The sequence below is a fragment of the Falco punctatus genome, assembly GCF_963210335.1.
Source record: "Falco punctatus genome assembly, chromosome: 2".
Classification (NCBI taxonomy): domain Eukaryota; kingdom Metazoa; phylum Chordata; class Aves; order Falconiformes; family Falconidae; genus Falco; species Falco punctatus.
The window spans coordinates 28,806,073-28,824,302 of NC_137581.1; the positions used below are offsets into that span (position 1 = coordinate 28,806,073).

Here is an 18,230-nt window from a genome sequence, read left to right on the forward strand (position 1 = left end):
AAGTGGCACCTGGAGCACCAGCGCTCACAGCAGCCACTGCCCTCCCGAGACACGAGGGATGTTTGGGACACTGCTAGCAGACAGTCTTGCTTCCTTGGCACAGCTAAGCCTCCTCCTTCCCAGTAAACGCAAGCCAGTGCCCGACATGTAAACTACAGTCAGCCTACCCACCAAAAAGATGTTGGTATGTGTATGCATAGGGCTGACCAGCCCCATCCCAGCAAACATTCCCACAGGAAGCCTTCAAGAAAGAGGGGCTTCTTGAGGAAAATCCTCAGCAGGTCTTCCTCCAGCAGGAGATACAGAGCACAAAGGTCCCTCCTGTCAAGGAGGTAGGGAGCTGCCCATAACCCCCAGCTTTCCTGAGGTGTTTAGAGGAAAACCTGAGGTGTTTTAGGAAGTGCAGACTCTTGTTAATTTTGAAACATTTTGTCTACAAAGGAACTATGGAGACCTTAGGGCAAAGGAAAGCAAGATGCTCCATTAGTTAAAATTAAAGGACTTCAACCAATACCTTCTAAAGGGCACAAGGAAAAGTTTCATCAATCAGAAATCTCATTCTGAAAATGATTTATGGTCCCCCAAGCTTGGCTGCCCTTGGCTTGCAGTGAGGCCCAGGCCTGACACTCTCTTACCCCTGAACACAGAGCTCACTTTTAAGAACTCTTAAGCTTCACTCTGAATTAATTTTTAATTAGGTACTTTTAAAAATTTTACTGAGGAACCATAACACATTATTATTGGATGTTCAGTTTGGCAGACTGAAAAAGGGCCAGCACTTCAGAAGGGCTGCCACTCTGCAAATAAAGACCTTTTAGAGTGCACCTCAAAACCACTTACACTTACACCAAACTACTTATACTTCTATAAATCTGCCCAGCATCTGCCTTAGACACAGACTTGAGAAAATGCTGCTCAGCACTGGGGAGGGGGGTAGCAGTGATGTCAACAAGAGATGTCAGGTCCGTGCTGGGGTGCTCACGTTCCCTCACCCCACCCACCTATCAGGCGCTGAGTATCCGATACTAAAAAGAAAACAACCATATTCCTGCACTCATATACACACATTTTCCTAACAAACCAGCTTCTTCATCTGTTTTTGAAAAGAAAACTCACACAGACTTGCTAAGCAGCCCATGTTGCAGAAGGCTTGTCTCACAAACGCAGATTGTCAATCCAGCAGCAGTCCACTAGCTCTGCATTTAAAATAAAGCTGTGGTTAGCCTGAAGGAAATAAAATTTGCCTTTTACAGCAAGCACTTTAACTGCATTTTTGACAGTCGTCAGTGATAACTCCAGAGAAGGAAGGGAAGCAGCTCCTTTTTCTTATCATATGTGAAAAACTTGCAAGCTGACCTGGCTTCACATATATTAGTTTTCTACACAGATTTGCAACAGTGTCTGAATCGTCTTCCCCAAACTACTCTGCCAAATTATTATGGTACAAGCACTTCTCAAAAAAAGCACAATTGCTTGAAATTACACTAGAGTCAAATGTTGATAAAAAGGTGTCACAGAGGGAATGAAAACTAACTGCTGTGAAATTTAATGAAACCCACTGTGTGCCAAGGGCACAGGCAGCCAAATTGAATTTAAAAAGGTGCCAAGCAGGGAAGCTTGTAATCAGACTAGCCACTATGTTAGATGAGATAAGCAGAATGACTTTTCTCTATCATGAGATAAAAACAGACTGCAATTCTTATGCATGAGATGAAAAGTTACAGTATTTATCCTCCCAGCTTCCTGTGTTCTTAGCACCGGATCTCCGGCTTAGTGGCCTGAAATGGAATTTGCCATCTCCAGTGTAAGGCCTGTCCCAGCCCTCTCAGGTCACCAAGCTCTTTCCTGACACAGTTTTTACTGCAAATTGTTATGGAAAAGAGGAACAAACTAAACAGAGTTGTGAATAGCTCAGCATAAACAGTCTTCAGCCATGGTGTTCCCTTCCACAGCCTGGGGAATGAGCTGGAGTCAATGAAGAATAGGAAATAGAAGATAACACTAACGCAGGAAAAGAAGGACTCTGTTTAACAGATAGCTCAGTGCTCACAAGGGGAACGGTTTCCAAAGCATCACTCCGCTGCAGCCTGTTAAGAAACCATTCTACTCCTTAATTATTATAATAGGATTATTTTGAAACAGTGTTAAGAAAAGCCTGATCTCACAAACAGAACTGTGCTTGCATTCATTTATGGGAGTAATCCCTCAAACTCCAGTTGAGGGCAAGGGACAAAAAAGCTGTGCAGCCTATCTCTGTCAGAAACAGCTTCAGCTACATTCATTAGTTCAGTGGCTTGGGGAGTTACAAGTAGTTTGGGGGACAGATGAGAAGGGCACACCAGTATTTGGCTTGGCCCCAGGCCACACAGAGAGGCTCCGGATCTGCACCTTTGCCTCACTGATGGGTTTCATCATCACACCCTGCTCAAACCAGCAGCCTGGCCAGATTCTGCTCTCACTGGACTGCCAGTGACCCTGGAACACTTTCCAGAGAGCAAGCTTCTAGTTGGAGACATTTCCACTACTGAACAAAGCCCTCCAAAGCCAGCCATTGGGTTTCTTACAAAATGAGTTCTCGTAAAAATGCCCTGTCTTTTATAACAACCTCTTGCAGGTTCTTGGCAGAATATGCCTGTAATGGTTTGGGGGTTTGTCTTGGCTGTAAAGAGCTTTACCCCAGTATTTAGTGCAGTTTGTCATGTTTTTACTGCTGTGCTGGTAAAAGGACTTGGAAACTAACAGAATTCCTTCAAATCTAAAACATGCTACAGAAGAGAAGTCTTAAGTTTTCTATTTTCCTGCATGTAACTCACAGAACACCTGAAAGACCCTCTGCAAGTCAGCAGCACCAGAGGCACAGCAAATGGAGCTTTACAAGGGGGTGAAGCTCCTCTCCCCTGGCAGCCACCCCCGTCTCCCTCGGCCTGCTCCCCCCCCCCAGCACAGCACCCTGCCCTCCTTGGCCGGCTTTGCCTGCTGTAACCCTGGTCTCTGACTGCTCCCACCTCTGCTCATACCTTTCTGAGGATCCAGTTGAAGTAAAAGAGCTTTTAGAGGGATGCAGGTTCTCTGAAAAGGGAACTCTGCCCATAAAAGTAATACATTTGTTATCTGTTACTAAGCCTACATTTAGAGGTCTCCTCTTACTCCTCTACAAAGTGCACAAGAAATTAGTCAGGTTCAGCTCTTATCATATTAAAAATGCAGTAAACTCCCTCAGTTTCCTGGTCTGACTTGGTTTCAGCTGGAACTTCTTCCGAGTAGCAGCTAGCGCTGTTTCTTCCCCCAGCACGATGGATTTCTAGAATTTCCTACATCACAACCACTGTAACAGAAGTAACACAGTACAGCTGAGGATGTTTGTACAAATTTACCAGGCAGATGTCCTAATCTCCAAACAGCATTTAAAGCTTGTACCCATGCAGCAGCACCTGGGCTGGGTCACAGCAAAGTTTGACACTAAGTACAAAGAAGCTTCCTTTCACACAGACACTCACAAAGGTCCATCAACTTCACACTACCCCGGTTTCTATAGATTCCCAAAGCTAAGCACTTTTTAGTACGTCCTGGCAACCCTTCCCGGTAACTGGCATTCAGCTGTATTGTGTTTGACTTGAACTGCTTGTGATGCTCTGAATATCAAATTCATTCTCATTTTAAAAAAAAAAAAATATTAAAAAAGTATTCAGAAATAGGTTTTCAGCTAGTTGCAGATTCAGTCAAAAGCCTGAACTGGTGAGGAAGTCAGGCAGCGCACTCATCGCAGCTGTAAGGCTATTTCTTACACTCCACTATGTTAGCAGGTTTCATATCCTTTCAAGGGTGCTTGCTGTATTTCAGAAGCAGCTTTTGTTATTCCAGATCGATCATTCATGGCTTTATCTCAAATCCTTTCTCCTCGATGCAAGGGGCAAACTCCACATCCCTTCACATTTATTAGAAAACCATTCTTCTCAAATCAACAATACCACTTTATATTATAAAGGTATCTTTATCGGGAGACAATGCAAAACAACTGAACTGTCAGAATGCAAAGGAAAGGGTCCAATCTTTACATTACTACAGAAATGATACAGCGTTTATCAGAACTCTTCATTTTCTGCTTCATTCTCTCTGGACCCTTTCGGATCATGCTACAAGATAAAAATAATCATAATTTCAAATAGGTCATTTTTTATGCTTTCTTTCATTAACGTTTTCTTTACATTCCTACAAACTACCGCCAAGCTTAAAAGTCTGTTAGCCCAGTAAAGAATTGTACCTGCAAATCAATTCAAAATGGTCAGTCCTCATGAAAGACTGGGGTTTATCAGGCTTATGCAGGAAAACATGGACTCAGCTTATGGTACAGCAACCCTCCCAACAAAGAGTTTTGTTCTAAGGCGTTAGTCCCGCTGCAATTAATATTCCATACTGGGGAATTAGGTAGGAGCTGGCATCCCGTGAAGGACTCTGCACTGCTACACAGCGGCAATGTCCTCCAAATCCCACTAGCTGCAATGAGTAACAATGGCACTGAGCTCCAGACCCTGCCCTCCCCCGGGTCCCACAGAAGAATATTGCTGTTGATTTCAGCAGGTCAGGCTCTAAGGAAAAGCCAGTCTGGGGGGATGAAAAGTCTCTGTTCTCAGGTGTACCTGTGACATCAGGGAACTGGCAGTGGAACAAACAATGCAAATGAGATCTAATCAAGTCAAGTGAATCAGCCTTACCACCAGCACTGTCAGGGTGCATTGACCCAACACAGCTACTAGAAGGGATCTGTCAAATGCAGTATTGCCCCTCTGACCTGTGATGTCTTGTGGTGGCAGAGTAAACCTAAGACCAAGGAGAGGATGTCCTCCTCAGTCCTTTGTGACTTACGGCCATCTCCACCATCTCCACATGACCTGAACGTCACTTAGGACCTTGCACTCGGGCAATGTAAAACACTTAACATCGCTGAAGTCAACAAAGGTATTCCATGGAGCCAAAGGAAATCCTTGAGCAGGGAGCCAGCCAACATGATGTCTACGCAAGGCATGCAGCTGCGGGTGGGGTTTTGGTTGCACAAATACATCCCGTGTTTCTTAATTACACAGTGCTCCTTCCTAACTGCTCACCGCATGGAAACAAAACTGGTTGCCCTCAAGTTCTACACCTGACTTCACTGAAATTATGATAGAGCTTGAAAACTGACTTACTTTTTCAGTTTATACTAAACTAAACTTTTAACTTTATAAAGCCATAGTCAAAGAGCTTAGAAGGTAAAACCGTGTATTGGAGAAGTAAAAGGATGTAAGCAAGGAAAGGAAAATGCAGTTTGAATACAGTGAAAAAATTCCAAGTGGAATGCCTAGTAAGCTGAGTTTCCTGAGAGAAATGAGAGGAAAAAAAACATATTACACAGACATATAACACCAGACTGGACAAAATCCTGGAAAATACACCATTGGGAACAATCCTGTACTGTCTGTAGGACATATGACCTCATCCACACTGGAAAATACTGAAACATTTTGATGCCTAAATGAAGGCAATATTCAAATATCTCATGGAGCTCAGGAAGCAACACAAGCCATATCTTTCAATGCAGAAGCAAAATTGATAATCCCAACCCAGATTCTGCTCTAATCAACACAAATGCAAAGGATCTGAGGTGAAGCAACTCTGAATTTACTTTGACTCTACACCAGCAAAATAGATTATTTGCTCCCCTGCCTCACGTTTTCAGAAGTTTCATTAGGTTATGCAAGCAAAGCTTTTTGAAATCAAAAGCATCACGGAGGAGCTGAGCATCATTGTTCCTTTCTAATAAAAGGGGGGGGGGGGGCGGGGGGGGGGGAAGCAAAAGTCGGAACTTCATTCTACAGATAAATAAAAGGGCACTCCGGGACTTCTTCAGATCAAAAATTCTGTTCTTAATGCAAAATTCTGCTTAAACCCAACACAGCTGCAGCAGTATTCAAAACATCACTTTTCTATTCAACATCAATAGGAAAACAAAGAGAAGAGATTCTTCCCAATATTTTAGCAGCTTCTTTTATTTTTTCTAATACATCAGCATTTTCATTTCAAATGTGCTTCCAAAGCACCTAAAATCTAACTTGCAGAATTTGCTCCAGGCTGAAACTCTTCATGCTCTCTGGGTTTTTTTCCTGTGTTTAGCCAGAATTTATATTAGAAGTAAATATAATTAAAAAAAACCCAAAAACCCAAATATGAATGTGTGTTTCGAAGCACAATTCAATATAAACAAGCTAACTCACTGGGGTAACTCTTCAAGAAGAAACTTAGCCTTGGAACCACACCCATTTTAGCCTAATGTCGCAATCAAATAATCTTACCTCTAGGATAGAAATACTGATGTCATTTGTACCGAGTGTCACTAACTTCAAAGGACACACAAAAATTTGCAGCCCATACGGGTCCTGATGCTTTTTTAGTAAGATTTTGGAATCTTACTAAACCTAAAGAGCCAAGCTATCTGAAGAGGTTGGGAACACAAAGTAAAAAACAGAGACAACCAAGTATGAAAACTACTCTCCACATCTTTTGTCTTCTTCCAAGTTGCATCTCCACTGTTCCAACAGCATTACAACACCCTGCTTGCTCTGTACTGCTCACAGCCTTGCTGGCAGGGACGGCCTACTCATGCATTTCATGATCAGTAATATTTATTACTGATTCTTCCTTCCTAACTTGCTTCGTTAAAATGGTTGGCATTAGCTTAAACAGCAAATCTTTGCTAACTCAGGTCTCCTTCAGCGGGACTCCTTAGGGAACAATCACACAAGAAACTGTGCTGTTCGGTCTGTGAGGGCAGCAGCCTTTAGCAAGACTACAGTGGGAACTTCTGTGAGCAAGGTGAAGGCAACCACGGGAAACAGGATTGTCTCTTAAGAATATACAGAATCTAAGTCTGCACCTTTTCTTTACCTATTTCAGGTAAGTACCTGCTAACTTCGATTCCCCTCCAGTCACACTCAGCAGACCATGCACAAAGGAAAGATTCAAGCAATACAGGCTACTTCTGATTAAGACTTGGAATTTATGTCATTTATACACTGAGAGCGACAGAGGACATATATCAGTTCAGCTTCACTCCTGAATTTGTCTTATATTTTAACTCCTGTCTGAATACAGCACAGAGAGAGAGAGAGAGAGCTAATCTTCAATAAAACATATGCTACAAAATCCATTAAGATAGCATCACTGTCTAAATTCCCTTGTTCTGAACATCTTCCCGAACAATAACTCTGCCTTACTCCTCTGGACTCCAAACCTAAATCAAACAATTTGACTCTGTGCTGTACCACAGTATGTGAAGGTACCTTGTGGTGCTGGGAAACAGATACTGACAACAGGCACTAGCAGCCACAGGTTGCAGTTTAGAAAGTCAAAGTCAAGCCAAAAAGCGATGAAGATGCAAAACTATACTCTGCACTTAATCTTTTGATGAATGCCTATAGAAAACAGGAGATGTAACTGGTGTGAAATATAGCAGCTATGAAGCAGCTTCTATACAGGTTGTTCTGGTAAAGAAAATACAACATAGCACATCTGAAATAGATTAAAAGCAATCTAACGGTTGGATCTTAAAAAAGTTCCTCAAGAAAACGCAGTTTTTCAATGATATATTCTTGGTGCTACATTTTTAATATTTGCATTAATGATCTGGCAGAATAGTCAGGGTAATTCACCACTGAAACAACTTATGAAGATTCTGCTTTTCTCAAAGTTAATTAAATTCAGACTAGAAGTTTTTTTTCTCAGAGATATACTCTTTTTCAAGCCAAAATGATACGAAGGCTATCCTACATCCCATGCCACAGCAGCCCTCAGACTAAATAGGCAAAGTGTTTTCTGCTGACCTTATTACTGCTGAATCTATGAGCCTATGCCATGACATGCAACCACTCACTAGCAACATTTAACAGTGCTGTCTTCCTCGTTTGCTCTTCTGTGCATCCTGGTGAGGCATCTGTTCCTTTCATATGCCCCTCTTGCAGTGTCTTGACACTGGATTACTACCCAGCCTGCAGCTTGTCTTTGCCTGGGATGAGGATTGCCCTGTCACAAGTCTACATGAGCACAGCAAAGTCACTGAAGCTTTGCATCTGACAAGAGGAAACAGAGAGGAAGATGTGGCAAAACAGCCCTGAGCAGCTAACTTGCAGGTGAAGAAGAGGGCTTGGTGTTGGACAGAAGCAGATGCCCTTCCCTAGCCTCTCCCAAAAAGTTAGCCTTTTGAGAAGTATTTTTAGGCTAAAGAGGATGAAAAAACTAAAAGGCCATTTTCGCATGGTTTTATACCTGGGCTTTTTGCAGGTACAAATTTCAGGAAGAGGCAGGAAGAATATGTACAGATGGGGGAAATGGATGAGATAGGTTTGGGAGAAGTGCAAAAGAGTCTGGGGTAGCCATTTCCTTCCAGGAAGTCTCTCGACCGTCTCAGATCTTCCCTGTCCCAGCAATGCTCTTCTCAGTTATATTTTCTCCCTACAGGCAGAAAATGATCCTGACCTTAAGTCTTCCAGGCAGAAAGCAGAGAGTCTTACTTCAGCTGTCAGACAAAATAATGGTTACTGGTCACTGCCTGCGGTTCTTTTCCTCCAGCTCTACACAAACCTTCCCCAGGAGTTTCTAGTCCCTGTAGTCAACTGAAACTACCCTCACCAAAGCCCCTAATGACTTTTTCTTAGCAAGTCTCAGAACTGAGACTGCCTTCGTTCTCCTTGACCCACAGGTTGTCTTTGACTGTCAGCCACATTTTCTGAAACATGTCTTAAGTTCAGTGACTCTATATACATTTTAGACCTTGATCATCTCACCTGCAAAGTCAGATCGAGCCATTAATATATTAACAACTTGCAGATCTCCTTTGGATCTGTCTCTTTAAAATCTCCAGCCCAAAATATCAAAGGCTTTCTCTAAGATTTCAACACAGACAACACAGAGCCATCAACCCATACTCAGTGCTCTCCTGATCTTGATGGAGTAATCCTTATTATTCTGCCTGCACCCAGCAAACACTTGCCCTGAGCACCCTATGGGTGATGGAAACTATTATGGCCACTATTGGCATAGGACACTTGGAGAAGGATTCTCCAGCAATTTCATGTTGTGCTGAGACCTTTTTCCAGAATGCCACTTTTTTTTTTTTTTTTTTGAGACAAAATCAGAAGTTGTTAGGTTCTGTGTCCCCTTTTTCCTGAATAACCAAATGCTCCTTTCATCACCCCCCACTTCAAGAGGTCCCTAGACTTCCTAACCAGCAATTCAAGGACCATAGTTTCAGGAATTTCAGCACTTCTGTGAGACACAAGAGAAGTAAGATAGAGCAATGAGGAGAGGAAGAGAAGGCGTTGCTGAAAACTTTTCTTATTTACTGAAGGGAGTAGCAAACCTTCTGCTTTACTTGAGTACAATCAATGAGCAACCAGTACTTAAGATAATAGTACAGACCACATGGCTTGTACTATCAACTTAAGTACAGATTGCTCATTTCTAACATGCCACAGTGTCAGGTTCAGAAAAGTGTCTAAGTCAGTAGGTTGTTTTCATGCTTTGTTCCCTTGGACTCATACCCCTCTGAGCTTGGCTTAGCTGTTCTTTACAACCAAAGGGAGTTCTGAGCTAGTGCAGATTTCATCTGTAATTCCTGCGTGCTGACCATTCATAGGAAAAGCTTCACCTTGCCAGCATAACGCTCTTTAAATTGCATCCTTGCAATACTCATGTCTTTTGATCCACTGCCTCTCATAAAACTAGCTAACCTTTAAGTTCATTATGTTCCTAAAATTATTGCTATGTTCTTAAAATCATTGCTCTGCATTCAGAGAGTAAAACTATTCACCAGATTAGTATTTCATATCTCAGCTACCTACCTGCAAATTTCTAGGCTCCCCATTTAAGTGGAATTGACTTGCTACCGCACAGTGAAAAGAAGATCAATAATTACAGATTCCAATTTTCCATAGATTTGTTAAACTTCGCTTCCTGCTATCATACCCTCAATAGTTATGGTCAAAGATACATCCTTGCAATCTGTTCTAGCTACATTATATAAGCCTCAGTCTTCCAAACATTCAAAGGAAACCAGCTGGAAACACTGCACTTACTGTTATCAGTAAAGACTGTATCCATCTACATAACTGTGCCCTCAAGAGGTTACAGACAGCATAACTTTCACCTCAGTTGTCAGTTCTTCAAAGCAATCCAACAGAAATGACTGTGAAGCATGTTCTGAAACACCAGAACAGCAGTCTGCCGGTCATGGACTGCAGACCGCTGACAACCACTGCAGAAAGTGCTGGCCTTGGAGCACTGGCTACTTCTTGTCACCCACCACCAAAATGGCTTTGAAAAATCTAAAAATAGTATTGTTTTTCACATAAGCAATTACTGTAACGGCTACAGAGCTGCCATGTGATCATGCATGGGAAAGGAAGCAGTTCCCATAATCACAAATGGGAAGAAAAGTCTATGATGCAATCTTCCTACTAAGAACAGAAACTCAGCATGTATCATCCCAGCATCATCTTAAAATACATGTATGCTCTGTAGCCAGGATCATCCAAAATAGCAAACACAGCCTGAGTACATAAGATCAACCAATATCTAAAGAGCCCTTCTGACTCTGCATGGATCTGCAGTTTCTTGCAGGTTCTGCCATTCAAATTTTATGAGAAGAGCAGATTTATGGTATAAGCACTTATGAATAATTCACTCCCATTAGTTGCCACATACAACTTGGGGAAATCCCAGCTGTAAAATCTTGGCACCGTTGAGCTAGTGCAAGCTGCACGACTTTTATATACAGGTGTTATTCCACTGACCTACTTGGAGTTAGTTACTCCTCCTTCGCACTGCTAGAAAAGGATCAGGCTGCTTACCACCTCTGGTAAGCAAACCTCTCTGCCACCTCTTCACAGCACTAAAAATGCTTCTAATGTTGGAGTAAGTTAGTTTTAGCAACCTTAGTGCTTTGGCTCACCACAGCTTCAGGGGCTTGTATTCCTCACCCACCCTTGGGCCTCCCGTAATACTCTGTTGTCAATTGGCTTAGCTCCTCATCAAGTCTGTGTTTTTAAGTCACGTTGAAAAAATTGCTTGGACTCGTAAGTTAATGGAACACCACTAAAGCCATAAACTAGCTATACAAAGTATGTCTTTATGCTGGTTTCTAAGTTCAAGAGAAATAATTCCAACACTCATCCTCTGCCACCTGAGCAGGAACCACAACAGGGCGTCAGTGCAGGCGACTCAAATGAAAAGAAACAGAAAGTGAAACCACCTAGCCATCTCCTTGCCCTAACACTGAGGATGAATTAATAGCATCACTCAGCGGGCTGCTTATTTCCTCAGGCTTTTTCTTCACATAAAGATAGGAGGGTGGGTTTTTTTTCCCAATCAAAAAAAAGAAATATTTGTGAGGGTTTCATTTGGTTAGATCTATCTCCAAGTGGAGGCCAATTAAAATGACAATCACTGTACTGCCACTGAGCCGCATTCAAAGCACACATTGCGGTATATAACTAAACCTGCCACTGTAGTACAGGGAACAAAGAGCTGACATTGCCGGTTAGCAAAGAAGGCGAACAGCTCGTGGCTATCTTGACATAAAACAACCTAATAATTATAGTGCCTAAGTTAGACATTTGAATAAATGTAGTCATGTCATTTAAACAATGAAGCTGTACTGATTTATAGCAGCTAAGGATCTGATTAAGGATGTAAGGATCCGATCTTTACCCTAATATGACCCTTCAGCTCATCCCAATTATTGGCTTTCACAACCTGGCCTCTCCCTCATGTCTCCAATGTTGGGTTTTAAGCAGGTTAAGAAATGACGGGTTCTCAGTTCCTTCATTTCTTACACACTTCCAGCAGTGCTGAGTGAAATGAGAGACAACCATAAAAGCCAGTAGAGGGGAAAATTAGACATGCTGTGTAACTAATTTCTGAACTGTAAGCAAAGTTGTTGGCAGTTCTTGTTACATATCACAGGTTCACCTTTCTTTGAATTGTCATCTACCAAGGACAAGCACTACCTGCTCACACCCTTCCAGGTGGGATGGGGTGCTTCCTGGTCAGCTGGGACAAGCTCCAGAGGTAGCCATGGTATGGTCTGGAGAGAACTCTCCCCTCCTTGCAGAGGAGCTATCATCCTACCTCCGAGAAGGATACACACCTTCAGCCCACCCCAGTCATGGGGGAGCGGGGCTCCAGTTGCCCACCCACTACTGGAGACGCTGTATTTGCTGGAGCGGCTGTAAGCAGACACAGGCACGGCCGGCCCCGCTTCGTAGGCAGGCAGGGGAGCACGGCTGCAAGAAAGGGGCCAAACACAAATTGAAACCAGATGAGCCAAGCCAGCAGTTGGAAAGAGGGGGGTGGTTAAAGCACAAGCCCGTGATGACTCTAAGTGAAAATAGCCAGACCGAGCCAGCTCGCAGAGTGTCACCAAACCGAAAATCCCCTCCACCGCCTGGCTGCCCAGCCGGCATTGTACTATGGAGCAGGCTTCAAGAAGCAGCAGCTCCCAGCAGTTAACTCTCCAGCAGCTGCTGCACTTTCAAATTGTCAGCCAGATTAAACACAGGAATGCCTGTGCATTGCAAAGCTGAGGGAAGGGTGAAGTGACAGGGTCAGCTTGCTCTAAAGTACAGAAACTACTCAAAGAGTTGGAGGTAGGGCGCCCTGTGGCCAAGGGGGAGCTACGCTGGCATCACCATCGTGGAAGCTTGCCACAGGGCCCTTTCCTTCTTCCCTCGGCCGTCCACCCTGCACTGGACAGTAGTGGGGTTTTTGTCTTGTGCTTCCTTAGGGCTGCAGACTCAGCATGTAGCTGGACTGCCCTTGCGGGGACAGGTTTCTGTTCGGAGGGGAGAAAGGCAAGAGTCCCGCTACTGCTACTACTACTCTGGGGCATGAGCTGGGGTGCCTGGCTGGGACCAGATGCTGCAGGGCACCTGAAACACTGGTGCCTGTGCTGCCCCAGCACCCAAAGCTCGGGAAAACACACCCCCTTGTGAGAGTGAGTGCATGAGGGTGGGGGAGAGCTTGCACCAGGCGAAAGCGAGTGCCACTGAGCCACATGTCACTGATGACAAGAGAGTGATGACTTACTGGGAAAACTGCCCTATAAAAAACACACTTGAGGATCCTGTTTATTGTCTCATACCCTTCAAATACTCCACAGTTACAAATACTCCATACAATTACCAGCTAAAAAAAGAATGGAGGTAATTCTCCCACACACTGTCTAGCCCATGAACTCAACAAACGTGCGGCAGCATCAGCAGGTAGCATGGGGTCAGACAGCCCAGTGGGGCCTCCTGGCAGATGCTGGGCTACCTCCACCAGGAACAAACAATCCCCACTTCAAACCTGGGCCACAGACTTTTTACCAGATCCACGCAGCCACAGAGAGCAGAGGTGGAGGGAGCTCTGCCAGTGATGGGGGTAGGAAGGAGAAAGAAGAGAGTGTTATGTGTTGTTCCCACATAACAGCCTCTCCTCTGCGAAATCATGATGCTCCACGAGGCTCTGCAGCCTCCATGCTTCTCCAGGTACCTCCATCCCAGCGATCTCTGCTGGAAACTACAGCCCCACAAAACTGCTGCAAAGATGCTGGACCACAGAAGTCAACTCGCCACACAACTCTCAAAAGTTGCACAATGACCAGACAGGTACTTAAGCACCAGAAAGTGACCACAGGCAGCTGTAGCTCTGGGCCATGTTCAGCCATTCAGACAACCAGTTCAGCCATCAAGGGACCCCAGTGTGTCTCCTTCACTAGCAGGAAGTTTGATTCACCCCCTCCTCATCTCAAAGCACCAGAAGAATCTCCACACATGTAAACCATTAGCCTGGACACCCCCATCCCCTCCCCGGATAAGCACTTACCCCCCAGGAACTGGATGCCTCCTGCCACCCTTCCCACGGTCCTGGAGATGAGCTCAGACACGCAGCAGCCCATGAGTGCCGTCAGGGCCACCAAGAGAAGCAGCCCACAGCCAAGGCCCGTCACCACCGTGCAGATCCTCCACTCAGCGCTCGGGATGGCCTGGAAGGAGGCGTAGCGGCCACACTGCTCCACCATCACAGTCGTCTGGCGGCTCTCGTCCCGCACCGGGTAGGAACACCTCCGGAAAGTGCCGAAGGAAACCGACTTCTCCAGCTGAGACCCCAAGAGCCAGTAGGGCATGAAGAAGCCCACGCAGGAGGTGGCAGCGCAGAGGAAGGAGAGGAAGGCCCAGACGATGCCGGCACAGGTGAGGCTGGATGCCATTTTTGTATCTGCTCCAAGGCCCCTCGCGATGGAGAGACAGAAAAGCAGCTGTGTGTTTCAGAGGTTTATGTATAATTCGGAGTCTCTCAGCCTTGACAAATCCCTGCGCTGGGAGAAGCTTGGATGCTAACAGCCGGGTGGATGTTTCCTCCCATCATGAAGTCAAAGGTCCTTAATTAAATAGCAATACACAAAAAAAAAGGGAGAAAAATACAAGTTCAGTAATACTGACACTAGAAAAAAATGTTTTGTCTGCCAGAGTGTTTTCCCTTCCTACAGGACTTTTCATTAAGACATCTAACTTTTCTGTTCCATCCTTGCAAGCAGCCACTAGAATCGCTGTCAGCGATACCAGCTGCCGGGGGCGGTGGTGGGAGGCAGCCCGGCCGGCACAGCCAGGAATGCTCTGCAGCCACCTTCAGGGGCTCCCCATGTACTTGCCTAATCACTTTTCTCTACCGTACATCTTAATCTTTCCCGTACCGACAGAGAAAAAAAGGTGAGGTCTCATTTACCCTTAGCTAGTCAGGCCTTCCTCCTGCAATGCCTGGGGAAGGTACTTCACATTATACATGGCCCCACAGCTTCAGCGCAAAACCACTTGCAGTGCCAAAGCCTATTCAAGACCAGACCCTTGTGGCAGAAGTAAACCTCATTAACACCCCCGAGAGAAGTGTTATGAGCTGACATTTTTTTCCAGCACTCCTTTAAGTTGTTGGCATCCCTGTGCAAAAGGAGCCTTTTATCACCTGATGTCCAAAAGTACCAGGAGCCCCAAATCCAGATGGGCACCTGCTAGGTGAAGGTATTGCCACATCTTTTGGATTCACTCCCACACAATCTCAAGCAGCACATGATTAAAACACAGGGGTGTCTCATAATATTCCTGCTTGCACTCAGCCCAGTTCCTTGTCTTCTTTGCCTCTTTCCAGCTCAAACCCAGGAGGCTTAATCACACTGCATCCTTCTCCGACAGCTCCCAGCCTCTAAGCTCACAACCAGTGTGACCAAGTGCATTTGACTGTCATAGAAACCTACACACTGCTTCCCTGAGACTGGGGGTGTATTTCTGGTTAAATCCTGGCTGGATCACTACTCCAACTGCCTTTGTAAATTTATGATCATTTCTCACAGTTGCTGCCAAACTAATTCCGATAGCTATTTACAGGGGCATTTTTTTTCTAAACATGATCAGATGCCAATCAGTGAATTCAATTCACGTACAAGCAATAAAATGAATACTCTTTCAGCACAAGGAGGGAATGCAGAGAAAGAGCCTGTAAGTGAAATTAAGCATGTGCACCACAAGAAAGTTTTGTTTACTTTTAAAATGCTAAGAAAACTCTTCTATAATGTTAAAAAAAGGCCTATGCTGCTACTCAAGAAGTATACACCTATCTACTTGTAGCCTAGCTGCACAAATAAATGCCTTTCAACCTGCAAAACACCAAACCCCTGGGAATAAAAACTTGGCAGATGGGCACAGGGTGCCTCCGTCCCTCCAGAGGCATCTTCTGGAGAAGAATCTGCCCTTGTCTTGGCGTGGCACCAACTGTCTAAGGCAAAGTGGGTCACTTGGGGAAGATCTTTCCCTGAATCGGGGGAGGAGGTACGGCTGGAAATAGGGGACAACATGGAAGCTTCCAGGGGCAGGACCCTGCAAACATGCCGGCTCCGGTGGGGCAGCTGCTTTGCCTCCCCGGGGGCTGCCAGCCCACAGCCGGGGCTTCTCTCCGAGGAGGCGGACTCGCCCCTCCGGCCTCGAAACCCCGCTCCCCCCCCTCCGGGGGTAGGAGGGGGCGGCGGAGAGATCCGGCTTCCCCCGAGGGAAGGCGGCGGCCGGGAACCAAAACTCGCCGGGGTGATGCGAGGGAAAGGTGCGGGGCGCCGCGCCCGCGGGGCCGGGGGGTGGGGGGGGGACCGGGAGGGGCGGGCTGGGATGCAGGGGCTCCGGGAGGGCCAGGCTGGGAGGGGAGGGGGTCCTGGAGGGGCAGGCTGGGAGGGGAGGGGGTCCTGGAGAGAAAAGGGTGGGCGGCCGGGGAAGGGCTGGAAAGGCAGAGATGCCGGGAGGGCAGGGGACCCGGGGGCAGCGAGGACGGAGAGCAGGGAAAACAGTGGGGGGCGGAAAGGGAGAGCGGTCCAAGGTGGCAGGGAGATCCGGGAAGGACGGGGGCCCGGGAGGGGTAGGATGCGGGAAGGCAAAGGTATGGGAGGGCTGGGGATCAGGCAGGGGAAGGGAGTCGAGAGGGTCCGGTGGAACGGGCGAGGGAGGCGGCCGGGCAGGGTGTCGGACCGGGGATGGGGATCCGAGAGGGGAGAGGGGTCGGGGGGTGCAGTGGATGTGGCCGTGCAGGGTGGGTAGGGGTCGGGCAGGGGAAGGACGCTCTGACGGCTCGGGGATACGGAGTCGTGCAGGGGATGCAGCGTACCGGGATCGCGGCAGGGCAGGGGTCCGGGAGAGGAAGGGGGCGCCGGAGGTCCGGCAGGGCAGGGGATGCAGCAGCCCAGGGAGTGCGGGAGGGCGGGGGCCCGGGAAGAGGCGGGAGGACAGGGGGTCCGGGGGTGCCGGGATGGGGCCGGTCAAGGTGCCGGGGAGGCGAAGGGCTACTTACTGACAGGCCGGGCGCGGGGGCTGCCCGCCGCGGCTGCCGGGAGCACATGGGCGCTGAGCCGGGGCGCGGGGCTGGCGGGTGGCGGCCGCCCCAAGCGACTCTCCCCGCGGTCCCGGCGCGGAGGCGACGCGAGCGCTCCGAGGCGGGCGGGACCGGGACCGGGACCCTCCCCAGCCCGGCCCGTCCTTCCCTCCCTTCCTCCGCACGTTCCTCTCTCCCCCTGTTTGATTACTCGGGAGGCAGCGCACTCCGCCGCCTCTCCTCCCCCTTCCCCCGCCGCCGCCTCCCCGGGCGGGACCCGCCGCGGACGGCGCAGTTGCGGGGCCGCGGACGGGGCCAGGGGCGAGGGGCCGGGCGGCGGCGGCGGCGCCGGTGGGGGGGAGCGGGGGGGGGGGGGCGCGGCGGTGCCTCCCCGAGCCCTCCTGGGGGGGTGGATGTCCCGGCTCCCAGCGGGGGCTGGGTCCCGATTCCCAGAGCCCTCCTGGAGCTGGGGCGGTGGGTGCTGGCTCCCCGAGCCCGACGGCGGCTGGGGCGGTGGGTCTCGGTTCCCGGGGGCCGGAGCGGTGTGGCCGGGGGCGGCGGGGAGCGCTGCGGTGCCGCCGGGCTCCGCTCTGCCCGCCGCGGCTGCCGCCGGGGAGCGGGGGGCGGTGGAGCCGGGGACGGAGGGGAGGAAAGGAGGAAAAAGCCGGCGGGGAAGGCGCGTTAGAAGGGAAGGGAGAAGGCCGGAACCCTTACATGGGGAAAATATGGGCTACCTCCCGATGGTGTGCGAGGGATAGGAGTGTGTGTGTATGTGTGCGCGTGTGTGTGTGCCTGCATGCGAGCTGCTGATCCAGCATTTTGATCGCAACAGTTCGGGAGCTGGTCTACAGCGAGAGCAAATGTGACCAGAGTACCAAGCAGCTCATCCCGCCTGGGTTAGGTCAAGCGTAGAGGCGTGAGCTCCGGTCCTTTCCCAGGGTGTCTTCAGTGGGAAAGTTCTGGGGAGGGGTTGCTTTCTGGGGCTGAGGAGGGATGGTGCACACAGAGCCTCTGGGAGAAAGACAGATTTCCTATTCTGCTTTTTCCTCTCTGCCCTACAGCTTGAATAAATTCCTTCAGACAGAAGACAATTTTATGCCAGGTTTAAATTATGTCAGCACCAGACATGCAAAACCTCTTTGGTAATGTTTCTTTTACAGTCCTGGAACATGACATGAGATTTAAGTACTGATCATTAATATTATTAATGCTAAATGGAAGTGAGGTTTATTGCACTCAGTCTGTGTTTACACCATTTAATAGTAACAACAGTCATGTTCAGAATTAAATTACAAAGCCACTTTATTGGTGGTGTGTTT

The 18,230-nt window shown here is 47.7% G+C and overlaps 1 protein-coding gene across 2 annotated transcripts in view; it reads right to left on the reverse strand.

Moving 5' to 3' along the window:
• Positions 1 to 17,251, reverse strand: part of LHFPL6 (LHFPL tetraspan subfamily member 6) — a 163,425-nt gene extending 146,174 nt beyond the window's left edge. Inside the window, exons 1-2 of one of the 2 annotated variants that reach the window (XM_080377109.1) lie at positions 16,891 to 17,251; positions 13,894 to 14,449 (exon numbers count right to left, since the gene is read on the reverse strand). In XM_080377109.1, the coding sequence (XP_080233235.1) occupies positions 13,894 to 14,278 (385 nt within the window). In that variant the 5' untranslated portion in view covers positions 14,279 to 14,449; positions 16,891 to 17,251. Of the gene's footprint in view, positions 1 to 13,893; positions 14,450 to 16,707; positions 16,839 to 16,890 lie in introns of those variants that run through there. The other variant, XM_080377110.1, reaches the window with a different exon arrangement.
• Between the last annotated feature and the right edge of the window lie 979 nt (positions 17,252 to 18,230).